Genomic DNA, 15,983 nt, shown 5'->3' on the forward strand with positions numbered 1-15,983 from the left:
TTTATCCTGGGAGAAAAAGCTACTTCTGTGAGCAGTTGTGTTTGAAACACTGGTCCTGGCAGGGAAACATGAAGGGTGGGGCCAGGTTCCCAGCTCAGCCAGGTGTTCTGAGTGCTGGTCCTCAGTCAGTTACTCTCAACAATTCTTCATAACATTTCTCGGTATTTGTATTAGCTCGGGCTGACATAACAAAATACCACAGACTGGGTGCTTAAACAATAGAATGTTATTTTCTCACTGTTCCAGAGGCTCAACTCCAAAATCAAGGTGCTGGCAGGGTTGGTTTCTCCTGAGGCCTCTCTCCTTGCTTGCAAATGGCCACCTTCACTGTGGGTTCTCACAGGGCCTTTACATTGTGTAGGTGCCTCCTGGTGTCTCTTCCTCTTTTTATAAGGGCACAAGTTCTACTGGATGAAGGCACCAAATTTATGACCTCACTTGACCTTAAAACCTCTTTAAAGGCCCTTTCTCCAAATGCAGTCACATTGGGGGTTAGGGCCTCAACATCTGAATTTTGGGGGGGACACAATTCTGTCCAGGACAGTGCTTTTGATTTTAATCTTAGAATATTTGCGTAGCTTCCTTGGGAAGATCTACAGTGAACCATGCTTCCCTAGGATGGGATTTCTGCTGTTTTTACTCCATTCGTTCTGATCCAATCAGCTTTTTTTATTCCCTTCTGGAATACCTCAAACATTTCCGGTCCAAGGATTGGAATTTTAAAAAATGTGTTCCAGTACAGTTATTATCTCTTTCTGCATGTGTATGTATGTGTGCATGAGTGTGTGTGGACATGATCAAAGTGAGTGGTCTGATAAACATGTGATCGAGGGCTGCCTTTTGTGTATAACACACCATATCCCGGACCAAGCCTCCACCCTCCCTACTCTATCAGAGAGCAGGGTGAGATGCCGATATAAATCTAGAAGGAATAGAGGTGGCCCCAAATATGGATGTTAAGGAGATTCAGACAGAGCTGTATAAGGATGAAGGTAGATAGTCATGTTCTGGGAACAGGCTTGGATGAGGCTCCAAACACCAGGGGTTCGTTTCTGGCTTGGTTACTCCGTATACAGGCTCAGAGAAGACCTTTAACTTCTCTTGTTCCTCATGTCTAATGTAGGAATAATAATATCTGTCCTGTCTGCCCAATAGGAAGTACAGTTATCACCCGTTAGCCTGCAGGGCTCTGTCAACCAAGTACCAAGTAAGTTCTGTTTGTTGAACACTTAATACTTTAAACTGCTGTCATACACATTAGAGCATTAGTGTCACTAAGATTGTTTGCGGGTACTTTTTGACCTTGGGCTGTGAACACAGAATTGCACAACAGTAAGCATGTGGGTTATATCAGGCAGCATATTCCATTCCAGTTACCTTCCAAACATTTACTTAATTCAGTTCCCAACACATTGTGTGTGGTGTTTAGTAGGCACTCAGGAAATATACGTTGCCTTAATTAATCCAAAATATTTGCAATAAATACAGAAGGAGATAGATCCAGGTCACATGAGGCCTACACAAGTATTCATCAAGTGCTACTCAAGTTTAAATGCTGGAGAGAATATAAAAATAGCAAAAGATGTGACTTCTGCCCTACCGGAGTTTACAATCTAATTGTGGAGATGGTTAATTTATTATAACTTTAAAAAGAAAATAAAGTTATGAGGGAAGGGAATAAAAAAGAGACAGCAGCCTTTTGAATTTTACCTCTGTTAATTCATGTCACGCAAATGTCATTCTTGCCATTAAATCCCGTATATACTAAGCCCAAACACTATTTATTCATGTGCAGACTGGAGAGTGGATTAATGCTTGTAGTTTCTCTCTACAACTTTGGCAATGGCTCCAAAAAGACTCATAAATAGGCCTGTGATGGGCATTGAAAATGTCCTCCTTATGTATCTAATGCTTCATCTCGGTAACAATAAGTGAAAAGATCCATAAATGTAGCTTTAATTAACAGCGATGTTGTGATGCTTAGAAACAGACTGTAGGCTCTTTGAATCTGCTGGCCTTCTCATAAAGAATTTTGTTTTTCCCAGAGGGTCAACATTAATTAATGTCCTTATAATCTATTTAGCAGCCCATTGTCTCAGTGATGTCTAAACAAGTTTAGTTAGCCGTAGTGGTGTAGCCAGGATGATATAATCAGAGTGCTTTGAAAAGAGCACTCTTCAAAAATATACTGTCTTGTGTAGTGATTAACAGGGAGGATAGTAAAGTATTCTGTCAGAATGATTAGTTTTCCTTATCTGTGGGTGACATTACTTGTATACCATATTGCATAAATTAACAGATTGAAAACTTTTCATGTGGTCTTTAATGAACTCACACAAGCTATAACAGTTCAAAAAAAGAAAATAAACACAACTATTAATAGTCCTTAATTGTTGCATAAAAGGTATCGATAGATTATTTATGTTTGTCTTTTGGGACAATGTGTGGAAACTCTCATGTCCATCGATTATACTTCTACTTTATCTTAAACTGAGCCTACAATACTTTTTGTCCCATTCGTTGTATTATACAAGCAGACATGCTCGGTAATTTTCAAATATTGTCTTAAGAGAAGGAAAGATTGCTGCAGATGTTATCAAAAGAACCCACCAACATTTGTTATCTAGATGTTACTGTCTGGATCTTAGTAGGAAATAAATATTGGTTTATTTCTTACAGTTTCTTAAGGAACAGAAACTAATATTTATCCTTAGGAACTATCAGAAAAGTAAAAAAAAGTTCCATCTAAATGTATATTGATTACTGTGATGTTTAATATTAGGAAATAAAATTTAAGAATTTACCGTGAGATAATTTGATTAATTATGGTATATCCAACAAGTAGAATACTATGATATAATAAAAACTATGTTGCTAAACATATTTCATAACATAAACTTGTTTGCACTATGTTTTTTAAAGTACTAAATCAAGTAGAAACTTTCTTTTTATTGGCCAATATGTGTATTAAGAAAGAATGACAGGATACACAAATACGAAGCTTAAAGGTGGTTATATTACGCTACTGGAACAACTAGGGTTTTCTTTTTTCTGGTTATTTATATTTTTAAAATTTTAGAAAAAGATGTATTACTCAGTAATGTAAAATTGATGAAAAGAAATACTGAAGAAAAAAATAAATATTAAAAGAGTGAAATACAATAGTTCAGGCTTTTTAAGGAGTAAAACTTAAAAATATCCACCACATTTTCCACACACACATAAATGTGCTACCATCATGTACGTTAGAGTTTCTTTTGAGGTGTGATTCCTGGTTTCAATTATTTTCTTTTTCTTTTTGGATTTATTCCTCCTCTCCTCTACTCCAACCTTATCACCCATCCAAGTAATTCATGTTAATAAACGAGTACGTATCCTTTTTCATCCTGTTTTCCACGTTCACATAGTTATTCTGGAAATATCTAGGTATGGAGTTATACATATGCACAGATGGGGGGGCAGTCATTGTTTGTTTTAGAAATATTAGATCACACCATATAATCATTTTGCATGTTTCTTTACTCCTTTTAGAATATCTTTTGGAAATCCCTGCAAATCAGCTATATGGCACTAAACGCTCTTTTTAGTGGCTGCGTAATATTGTGTGTTGTGGATGTAACCAGTTATATTGGCTGTTCCTCTAGGTTCGCAATTTTGGTCCCTTGGGGATAGTTGTCAATTTCTGAAGACATTTTGAGTTGTCAGCACCCGGGAGAGGAGTGATGCTGGTATCAAGTGGGTAGAGGCCAGGGATACTGCCAAGCATCACACAGTGCGCAGGGCAGCCGCACAACAATTAATTAGATTACCCAGAACATCACTAGTGTCCAGGCTGAGTCACCCACCAGGCACACTCTGATCTCAGGGTGTTTGGCACTGGCTGTCCCTGGGGCTGGAACACTCTTTACTTAGATACCTACCTGTATCACTCTCTCACTTCCATCAAGTCATTTTTCGAATAGCATTTTCTCAGTGCAGCCTATTCTGACCAGCTTATTTAAACTGCCATCCTCCCCCCAACCCATCCCCTGGCCTTCCTGATCCTACTTCCTCTATTCTTTCTTTCCTCTACTTCTAACAGGCCATATCACTTATTTACTTATTATGTTTATCTATTATTTTTTCCCTCCGTCTAGAATGTGAACTCCACTGTGGCAGTGATTTTTGTCTGTTTTATTCACTAATGTATCCCCAGGACCTAGAACAGTGGCTGGCACTTAATAAATGAATAAATAAAAGAACAAAGGAATGAATAAATGATTGTATGAATGATGCATGTTCATTTTATTTCTCATTTTTTTTCAACTGCAAACAATGCTGACATAAATATCCTTACACACATGTACTTATGTCTTGGTCCTTGTATTTCTATGTGGCCAGAATGCTTTCCAAAACAGAAAATTTCCCATAACCATGAATGAGTATCCATTTGTTCCCTCCACTCCATCTCTCAATCATCTATAAGTGGCTTTTGAAAATCTCTTCCCATCTGATTATTTTAATTTGCATTTTTCTGATGAGTTGTGAACTTGAGCATCATTTAATATATTTGTTGATTATTTGAATTTGATCATCTGTGAACTGGCTAGGCAAATCTTTCTTTGTTGTTAAAACTGCCATTTCTAATAAGTTTGTGAGAATTATCTATATATATAGTCTACCTGTAATATGTAAAGAAAAAAACTTCTAATCTATTATATGCCTGTTGATTTTGTTTATGAAATATTTAGATCATAGCTATAATTTTTTTTTTTTTTTTTTTTTGTGGTATGCGGGCCTCCCTCTGTTGTGGCCTCTCCCGTTGCGGAGCACAGGCTCCGGACGCGCAGGCTCAGTGGCCATGGCTCACGGGCCCAGCCACTCCGCGGCATGTGGGATCCTCCCAGACCGGGGCGCGAACCCGGTTCCCCTGCATCGGCAGGCGGACGCGCAACCACTGCGCCACCAGGGAAGCTCTATCATAGCTATAATTTTATATCTGGGCTTTCGGAAGTTAGATACCACCTTAAATTGTACATAGTTTACCCTATGTTTTCCTGGTAAGAGTTTTATTATTTTAATTTGTTACATCTACATCTTTAATCCATCTGGAATATATGTTGTATATGAAATATATAGAAGAAAAACTGGAATTTCATTTCATTTCCTTCCAGGTGGACAACTAGCTATGCCAGCATCATATTAAATAATACAACTTCTTCCCACTGAATTGGCCTTTGTTATATACTAAATCCTCCTAATTACTTACCTAAGTGTCTTGATTCTCTGTCCTGTTCCATTAACCTATAACATGGTGTATACTAATCTCATTTTGTTTTTTAAGGAAGAAAAACTTGATGAAAGACAGAAAAAATACAACGTGACAGGTCGAAAGTAATAGAAATATTCAATCTGAAGCTGAATTAGGAAACAGCTTTAAAATAAGAATGAACATCTATGCTGTAATTGAACATCATGATATTTTCAATCTGCCTGGAATATATAAATGCTAAAATTACTGTTCTCTTTTCACTGGACATAAAATGGCGGAGTCAATCTTGTATACTTCTTCTATGAAAACTTATTTTAACTCCATGTGTTCTTGTTCTTTTTCACTGTTCTATGCCTCAGTTTTTTAGAGGAGGTATTAGCTAGGGTTCTCCAGAGAAACAGAACCAATAGGATGTTGTGTAAATATAGCGAGGCATTTATTATAGGAACTGGCTCATGTGATTATGGAGGCTGACAAGCCCCACATTTGCAGTGTGGGCCGGCAGGCTGGAGACCCAAGAAAGCCAACAGGGCAGATAAAGTCCAAAGGCAGGCTGTTGGTGAGTTACCTCTTGCTCAGGGAGGCTGGTCTTTTTCATTCTATTCAGGTCTTCAACTGATTGGATGAGGCCCACCCACATTATGGAGGGTAATCTGCTCCAAGTTCACCAATTTAAATGTTAACCTCATCCAAAAACACCCTCCAAGTTGACACTTAAAATTCACCATCACAAATATTTAAGATTATTTTTTATCCCAAAGAAAAGCTAGATTTTATCCCTAAGAAAAGTTTTGTCCCTAAGAAAAGTTATCACTGAAAAAAGTTATTTTTAATTCCTAAGAAAGTTAGATTCCTAAGAAAAGTGTTGAGTATCAGGCAAGATTTCAGGGTAAAAGTAAACAAGAATACAAGCTTCCTTCTACTCTGACTCTATTAATTGGAAAAGCATTTACGATTACATTGATCTCATGTCACAGGCAGGAAGCAAAACTTGTTCAGAGTTTGCTGATGCTCATTCTTTTTATCACCACTTACCTTTTATTTTTATTTTATTTTTTTTTTATTTTTTATTTTTTTTTACCACTTACCTTTTAAATCTCTGCCCCTATACTTCAGAGGGTCTGGAATGAAATTGGTGGCAAGCTAGTGATCATTGTGGCAGCATGCCAACTGTATACCTTTGCCTACTCCATGCATTAATCTGAATGTTCCCTACTTGTCCCTGCCCCAATTGGGGACTTTAAGGCCACCTTTAGGGTAGGGTAAATAAAATCTGTGAGTCTCTTAAATAGAGTCATTGATTTCCTTGTTGTAGCAATATCAGTTCTAGGTCTATTAAATAATTCAGGGGCTAAATGGAATGAACTAACTCTCTTTTCGTAAAGGCTATTGAGCTCTACCCCCACAAAGACATAAGGAAGGTGCTCTGACATTCACTCAAATAGTTAAAGCAAATTTCCAGCACAGTGAAATACGCGGACTGACTATCTCTACTGCATTTACCTGGTGTGTGATCAAGGTCTGGACTCAATGCTTCAGTAGGAATTCTGCTGCCAATGGCCCAATCCAAGTCATCTTGAGAGTCTTGAGTAAGACTGCAAGCTGTGGTCCAGCTTCCTGAAGTTATTTCAAAATTGCAGCTTCCTGTTGTGCTTGTATACTGGCCTAAGGAAACAAAAATATTAATGGAATGTTGTGGAAATGTATGTCACACTTGATATTATACTACATTTGTGATGATTTAAAATTAGTATTTGCATACTCTGTTTATTTAAAAATTTAAAGAACCAGGGTATTTGCACTCATTGGAAATATCAGTTGTACACTGAAACTTTTTTTATCACAGGGTCTAGAAGCAGTGCATGAATACTGTCATTTAGCCATTAAGGATTTACATGGATTGACTAATAACATTTTAGATGACAGATAAAACTGTATCTACACATGAACAATGTACAAAACATTATAATAATATAGATTATTCAGGTCAAATAAATCAATATCTCCAGTTGTCTGGATGTTTAACTCTGTCCCTCTGTCCACACTGGTGTTTGAACAGCATAGACCATTAGAGAGGAAAAGTCATTAACTAAAGAAAAGGTGCCTTTGGTAGAAGTAGTAAACCATATAGGATGCAAACCCTCTCCGCATGCCATACCCATCACCCACGTACAACATTTCAGAGCCAGTCACTAAATAATGAAAGAAGTTCTCTTCTAAAAGTGTTGATTCATAACTCATTAAAAAATTAAGTTGTTCACAATGAGAAAAATTACTAGATAATAACTGATTGTCTACTACCTAGGCATCTGTGAAAAGTACCTTCATAATACCCTGATACTGCTTTCATTTTTCTTTCATTTTCTTTTTGCATAGCAGTTATTATTTTTGAGCATTCACTGTAAAAACTGTGTTATAGAGACAGAATGAATTATTGGATGGTTTAATCAGTATGAATCAACTGAGATTGTCATTGACTCTTTTTTTTTTTTTAGAAAGATGAAGTTTGTATTATTTTTAACGTTTCTTCTCCAGATGGTTTCTTGTTCATAACTTTTTCTTAACATAAAACTATTATTAGCATATATAGAAACTTTGTCAGCAAGGAAAAACTTGCTGTTAAAATGGATGCCAAACATTTGGCAAAAAAAAGCTTTAATATTTTTATAGAAAATTTTCTGGATCTCTACGAGTATTTTCATAAAATCTCAGCATTTTACTTCTCTGGCATGATTGCATCTTATCCCTAAAAACTAGAATCGTTTTTAATTATATACATTTCTTTCATTCATGCTACATGACTTATGCTCCATTGGTTTTTATATACTTATTTATGGGCTCTGTATATCCTTTTTATGCCATGCTTATACATAGGTTTATACCATGCTTATATAATATGGATAAAAGTGAGGAATGTGGTTCTCCAGGTGTTTAGTTAACACAACCGCAAACATGTAGAATCTTCCAATGTTACAAACAAGACAGCCATGTGTGTTTGTTAGAATGATGTCACACACAGGTTCTATAGTTTTTTTGTGTAACTGACTCCCTGACACATAGGCCCTACAATAATTATTCTTTTTCTATTCTCTGTGGCCACTCTTGTCCTTCCTCTTCCACTGTATTTAATATATGACTTTACCATTGACTCTAAAGATATCTACACAATCAGGATTCAGTCTCTTACATTTCAGCCTCTCTAACTCAAATTATATCACTTTTACTTTTCCTTTTTCTAGGGTTAACCTTGGTTTATGATCTCAACTGCTTACCAAACACTGTTATTAGCATTACACAGCTGCATTTATTTCAAAGTTATACAACTTTTCCACATCTTTCAATCACACATTCTCTACTAATTCCTTTCTTATATTGCAGAGTTAGCTGGGGTGCCCCTCTTGTTAAAAAATTACATAATTAAAAGAAGCCTCACTCTATGTATCTTCACTCATCCTTTCCCATAGCCTTTCATACTTTTGTGCAGATGACCTACAAATCTACAGCTACAATGAAATGCAGGTGTTTACCTACAAATGTTTGTTGAACATTCCACTTGGAATATGCAATTATCATCTCAAAACCAACAAGCTTAAAATGAACTCATCATTTATCCCTCCAAATGGGTTCTTCTCTCTGAGATTATTGATTAATTTCATAGCATGAATCTTCTCTCTCTTTCTAAAGATTCAAATTATGAAGTTATCTTTGATTCTGCATTCTTTATTTCCATATCTAATCTATCACCAGCACCTATAGATTCTCCCTTCGAGAACTTGTTTAGTTCATTCCTTTCTTTGCAGCTCCATAGTTCCTGTTCCAGCTCCATTGGTTCAAGCCCCTAGTTTATGTTAAGAGCCTCTTTCTTTAGTGTAGCCTTCATCCTATCAACCTTATACACCCAAACCACATTATTAATCTTTAAGACTGCTCTCATGTTATTTCCCTTGCTCGAAATATTCAGGTGTTCACATTATTTGAAAATGCCCTCAAAACCTCTAGCCTTGAATACAATAACCTTTCTGTCCATGCAATGTTTTTTTAGGCTGAAATCTGTCTTGTCTCCAAAACTGCCTCTACTTCAATGAAATTTTTCAGAAAAATTTCTTTTGAATAAAACTGACTTTTTTCAACTTTTATGTTGAAGTACTTCTCTCTCTCTCTCTTTTTTTGCATATGTTCTCTAGCATTTCGATGCTCATTTGTCAGTCCTTCCTTCCCTCTCTTGTTCAGGACAGAACTGCAGTTTTATCTAGGAATTCACCTTCTTTCACTCAGATATTTGTTTGAAGAGTGAAACGGCCCCCTGTAACTCCAGAGGTGGCTCATGGTTTATCTAAGCAATCATGATGCGATGTTCAAACTTCCCTTGTCTTGACTGGTTTAAGATAGTCTTGGGATGCTTTTCTAGACAATGAGACTTACTAGGGAAAAGACACCTAGGGAAAGGTTTCTTTATTCTTAAAAATAAATCAAAAGGAAGAAAACCTATTTGTCCTTTCTCAGGATATCATGGCAAAGATGCGATGCTTGGGACCAAAGAGATTCTATGGGGAGCTGACTTTGTAAGAAAATCCATTATCTGAAGGTGGCAGAACATAAAGAATGAAGGAGGGCATATAGTTCTATACGTTTGATGACAAAAGTTACTAAATTAACCAACTCTAGAGCTCCCTTGCTTTTGGACTTCTTGCTATTTGAGAGAAAACATTTTCCTTATTGTCTGTATCAGTTAGAGATGCATTTAGTTTCAAGTAACTGAAAACCCAAATAATAGTAGCTTAAACAGCTACTATACATTTATCTCAATTAACAATATGTCAGGAAGATGTCCGTTTAAGGTCGGCATTGTGACTGTGGTTCAGACGTGTGGTTGTGAAGCACATATTTTCCATCTTTCCTTTCCATCATCTTGCCATCCTCATGTTCATTCATGGTTGCAAGATGCTGCTGCACCTTCCAGCATTGAACAATTCAAATATTCAAGGCATTGAAAGGAATGGGAAGGGGAAAGAAGAAAAAAGCGTTTTCCTATTCTGGTGCTTTTTCTTTTTGAAAGGGATACCTTCCCCAAATTCCCACATATATCTCACTGGCGGGCGAGTGCTCACGGGCGGCTACAAAGAAGTTTGGAGAAGATGGTACCTGTGGCTGGTCATAATGTTGCCCTGGATAAAACTGCAGGTCTGTTTCTAAGGAACAAAAAGAAATGGATAGGCAACAAGCAGGGACTGCTATGATGTCTACACCTGTCAAGGTTGGAATTTCTGTTACAAGTGTATTAATTAATGTATCTTCTCCATTCCATCTAGCAAATAATACTCTTTCTTCGGACGCACAGGCTCAGCGGCCATGGCTCACGGGCCCAGCCGCTCCGCGGCACGTGGGATCTTCCCGGACCGGGGCACGAACCCGTGTGCCCTGCATCGGCAGGCGGACTCTCAACCACTGCGCCACCAGGGAAGCCCCATACTCTTTCTTGAATGTCCAACTTATGTACTATCTTTCTCTTTCCAGAACATGTCAGTTCTCAGGGTCTGTGTGTGTGTTATAACAGTAATCATAGTTATTACTATCCCGCGTCCCCTGCATCGGCAGGCGGACTCTCAACCACTGCGCCACCAGGGAAGCCCCATACTCTTTCTTGAATGTCCAACTTATGTACTATCTTTCTCTTTCCAGAACATGTCAGTTCTCAGGGTCTGTGTGTGTGTTATAACAGTAATCATAGTTATTACTATTCGTTTGGCAACTTATTACTTCTTTATTTTGCACTGCCACCTTAATTGTTGTTTACCATTGAACTACTGTAAACATTTCCATGTGATCAGGTATTATTATTGAACTGCATTATATAAGCTGTGATTCCATACTAATTACTGAATGAGAGATGATATGAAGACCTTGTAATATTAATATTTCTTGATGATTAATATGTATCAATATTTTCAAAATGGCTATTGCTTTAGAAAAAATATTTTCCAAATTGTGATCTTTATTATGATCCCTTGAACGGATTCAAAGTATTACTAACACTGTTTTAAATGACTGGCATTTTTCCACTGGTACAATATTCAGCCATATTGTTGTAAGTCAGTATAAATATTAATCAACTCAGTTATATTAAAGAGATGGCTCCGTAATTATTTTTAATTCTCACATCCACATAGCAACCTTATTTTGCCATACCATGATATATAACATAGAACGATTAAACAGTTTCTCCTCATTGTGCAATGCCTTTTTGGAAAGCTGCGCTGAGAAGGATTTTGGAGAATCTGGGTACAGTGGGGAAGAGTGACATGACTGACTAATGATGTTTATCACTGTAAGATGCAGGAGAGAAAGTACCCATCCCATTCCGTGCATCCCTAGCCTAGAATACAAGGCACACTTACTACATGTTTTAGGTAATAATTTCCTCCAAGAAAAAAAAGAGCCTATTTTCTAACTTAACTGTTTCTTTTCAAAAGAATTGATCTTATTTGTTACCAACCATGCATTTTTGCAACAAGAGGTAGGTAGCGATGCAAAAGAAGATTTTATCTTTGCTCATAACCTAAGGTAAAAATTTAGTCATGAGGAATAGCTGCATTTATTGTCTGATAAGTATAAAGGACATGTAAATAAGGCATTCACAATGACTGACAAATTTCAAGTGAATATAAAAATAATGGCATGGAAGAAGCTAACATTAATCCTGAAAGACTGAACAAATATATTCTTTACATTATTTCATTTAATTCTCAAACCACTCTGTATGTTATTACATGTACTATACAGATAAGGAAATGGAGCCTCTGAAAATTTAAATAATTGCCCAACAAATGATGGTCAAAGTCAAAATGAAGACTTCAGTTTAATAACCCAAAGGTCAATTGTTTCCTTATATTTCTCCAAAGGTCACTTTGAAAATGTTGTAATTTATTCCATTATCCACGAGAGATTCTCTGCCTGCAGGAATCCAGCCCTGAGGCCTCCAATATAACCAAAATACCATCAATATAAAATATTGATGGAGTCAATTTGTAGCATCAGTAAGTCACCTGTATATCTCTGTGTGCTGTGCAATGTTCCTTTTGGAGAGGAACAAAATCTATCAAGAAGTTTTAAGAAAAGTGACTATTTCATTTGTTAACATACTGCTTTTATTTTAGTAAATTCAAATACTTCTTGCAGTTGTCCATCAAAGTCATGGGTAACACTAACAGACATGGATATGTAATTGACTTCAGTTTCTGATAATCAAAACTGCCTTTGTGTGTTTTATATCAATACCTCAAATAGCTGTGGGAAAAAATAAAACTCATATAAGGTACTCTGAGAAGAAAAATGAGTGAAGCAAAAAGAACATGGGCAACATTCACATTTGAAAAACCAAAACACCTGTAACTCTTTGATGTTTTTACGTCTATTTTTATATTTCATATACAGATGTACATACACACACATATTTTTCTTCATATGTACTCCCCACATAAGCTGTGATAACCTTATTCCTGATAGCACTTGTTACACTTAAAAAATAATCAGGAATCTTTTCATTTACTAACTACCTTTTCAAAAAGCAAAGAACATTATATTTAATACATTTTTCCCTCTAGTTTTATTTTTTTCCACAGTAGAAAGTGAATTTCTGAAGCCTAACACAATGTCCTGTTCATTTTTATATACCCAATGTTTAGAAAGTTGTTCCTAGCCCTACTAGGAATAGGAATAAACAGAAGAGTATAATTTTTATATAAACATTTTCAATATATGTACATTTTTACATGAGAGGAAGATATTTACTGTCTGTAATAAGTTTTCTATATGCATGTGATAGCTGTCCTTCTCACCCCACTGGATTATGTATGTCAATGCCATCACATTCAAATTAGTTTTTCTTTAGAACCTTCATAAATGTGGCCAAGTTTTTAATGTTTTACTGGTGATTATTAAATGCTCTATTTGTTATGTCTTGTGGGGAAAATGGTGATTTCAAAATGCTTCAGAGCATTGTTTTAGAACTCCATTGAAATCAATTCCTAACAGTCAATATAAAAAAAATATATATTTTTGGTGCACTTAAAAGAAGCTAGAAATAACACTAGAAAGTATTATTTAATGTATTATAAATTTCATTTGAGAATATATATATTATAAAGGACATATTTTATGAAATTAAGATTATAATACTGTAGTATTCAAAATACAGTTTAAAAAAGTGCCAATCATTTTCACTTTCTTCTTTGCTTGACTTAAAATTAAAAGATGGGATGAATGTTGAGGATAATATGCTAAGTAAAATAAGCCAGTCACAAAAAGACAAACACTCTGATTCCACTTACATGAGGCACCTAGAGTTGTCAAATGCATAGAAACAGAAAGTAGAATGGTGGTTGTCAGGGGCTGGGGGTGGGGAGAATAGAGGGTTATTGTTTAATTGGTACAGAGTTTCAATTTTTCAAGATAAAAAAAGTTCTGGATATGGGTTCTGGATGCCCTCTAAGGGGAAAACCTTTCTGATGACACTTACGCAAGCTGGCATAAGTGTGACGCTGTGGTGTTGGCTGCACAACGATGCAAATATACTTAATGCCACTGAGCTGTACAGTTTAAAAGGTTAAAATTGTAAATTTTATGTTATGTATATTTTATGTATACTTTACCACAATTAAAAAAAATAGCGAATGCAAGAAAGAGAAATGAACACTTCAGAAGCAAACATCCCGAGGAATAAAAATAACACTGAGCTAAAAATAAACATTTAAACGTGCCTTGTGTAGTAAGCCTTCCCTGTGCATGTGTGATATTTTCCCACTGAGAAATGGAGTCTATTCCCTTCCTCTCATTGAATCTAGGTTAGACTTTGTTATTTGAATGACCATTAGGAAGAGCCAGGAGGGACATTCTGGAACTTCTGAGGCTAAGTCATACAAACTCTTTGCTATTTTTCCTCAGGCTCTTGGAATGTTTGCTCTTGGAACTTTCTGTGAATGAAGAATGTTGCCTGCCACATCAGTAAACAAAGGACATTGCAGCTGTTGGCCACTGCCCCCCACCCCCAACGGTGAGCCCTGAGGGAACTCTGGGTAGAAACAACAGGATACCAGCCATCAAGCCCTCAGCCACTGCAGCACCTGCAATGGTACACCCTGAGGGGATTTAGGATGGGAAAAACCTGGATGCTGGCCCTAGCTAGCTAAGGTGTACAGCAAAGGAATGACTTCACTGAGTGCAGGCTCTTGCATCTTCCCAAACACAGAAAAGCAGTAAATTCCTTAACTTGAGCTATCTGGTTTTCTTTAATTAACAGTAATCTTTTGATGCTTGGGCTCCCTGGTCTTTGCTGCAAAACTCCTTTATATCCTGGCTCCCCCCCTCCCTCTTGGGAGCGGTCCCTCAGAGGGATCTGAGAGGCTGCCTCCTGGGCTTAAGTCCTCAGAAAGTCTGCCAATAAAACACACTTCTTAACTTTTAGGTTGTGCATTCTTTTACAGTGGACACATGGTAAAAGCCAATCCCATGTAAGATGTCTGACTAACCTGTGATAGCCCAAGTCACAGGGACTGCCCTGGAGGTTGATTCCATGTTGATCCAGACAGAGAAACCAAAGAGTACACATGTGCCAAACACGTAGGGGATAAAGGCATCTTGGAAGTGATCCCCCAGGTCCAGCTGGACCAGTTTGAGCCATGTGGATCAGAGACAAGCTGCCTAGCCGATTCCTTCCTGAATGAATGATCCACAAAATTGCAAGCAAAATGAAACTTGTTTAGGCCACTAACTTTTAGGGTAGTTTGTTATGCTGCAAACATTAACGGCAACAGTCAGCCTGTATGGTATCAAGATTCCATATGAATGCTCATCAGTAAGATATATGAAAAAAAATTCTTTGGATTTAAATATGTGTTCGTATTTAAAAATTACACACTTGGCTTTATACATGAATTTAAAAATCATTTGAATTAAAGTTTGAATAAAAAAACCAAAGCGGTTCTTGTATTCCTCTTTTTCCAGGGCGATGTAATGATTAAAATTAATCATTAAACTAGTATTTATTCAAAGTGTTCTTTTTTCACCTCATCTATAAAATCAATCATTTTGGGGGAAAAAGGAATGGAATCAGTAATGAGAACTGCTGAAGAAATGTAGGCTCTGCTAGTTCAGTTTCTGACAATTTTAACCCTGACTCTGCACACAGTTCTATATAATGACAGGATGGGAAATTTTTGTAACATGATTTGCTATAGATTTGTTGCAGTTTTTAGTCTGGGGGTAAAAAGGATGGAAGGGCTGCCATTTAAATATTTGCATAGAGAAGTTGGAAAAATGTTTTGCCTATTCTAAATCTACTCTGGTGCGTGAAAAGAACATTTCTTCTCAGTCATCAATGCCAATAAGTTACTCTGCTAATAAAGTGAAAATCTGTGCTGAACTGGCAGCCTTAGAACAGACAAATACACTTACCACAGTGAGTTTCATCAGACCTATCAGAGCAGTCTGGTTGATAGTCACAGACCAGGTGGGATGCAATACACTTCTTGTTACGGCACAAGAAATCAGTGGCTTCTGGGCAAATCTCAGAAGTCTCTCCCACTGGGGGGAAAACAAAATAACAAACACAAACATCATTTGGTAATACTTTCATCAAATTTGAATATTCCTTTTAGTTCCCACACTATTAGATAAATTAAAGACTTTAATTGTTGTCCAAGGTAGACTTGTAGACAACTCCCCATCTCTCAGTCCC

General features: G+C 36.7%; 1 protein-coding gene across 1 annotated transcript in view; it reads right to left on the minus strand.

Moving 5' to 3' along the window:
• Window positions 1–15,983, minus strand: part of MALRD1 (MAM and LDL receptor class A domain containing 1) — a 653,641-nt gene that overhangs the window by 175,519 nt on the left and 462,139 nt on the right. Inside the window, exons 30-31 of the mRNA XM_024129703.1 lie at window positions 15,701–15,829; window positions 6,755–6,916 (exon numbers count right to left, since the gene is read on the minus strand). Coding sequence (XP_023985471.1) covers window positions 6,755–6,916; window positions 15,701–15,829 — 291 coding nt within the window. The remainder of the gene's footprint in view (window positions 1–6,754; window positions 6,917–15,700; window positions 15,830–15,983) is intronic.

Source organism: Physeter macrocephalus, chromosome 11 (genome assembly GCF_002837175.3).
Source record: "Physeter macrocephalus isolate SW-GA chromosome 11, ASM283717v5, whole genome shotgun sequence".
NCBI lineage: Eukaryota > Metazoa > Chordata > Mammalia > Artiodactyla > Physeteridae > Physeter > Physeter macrocephalus.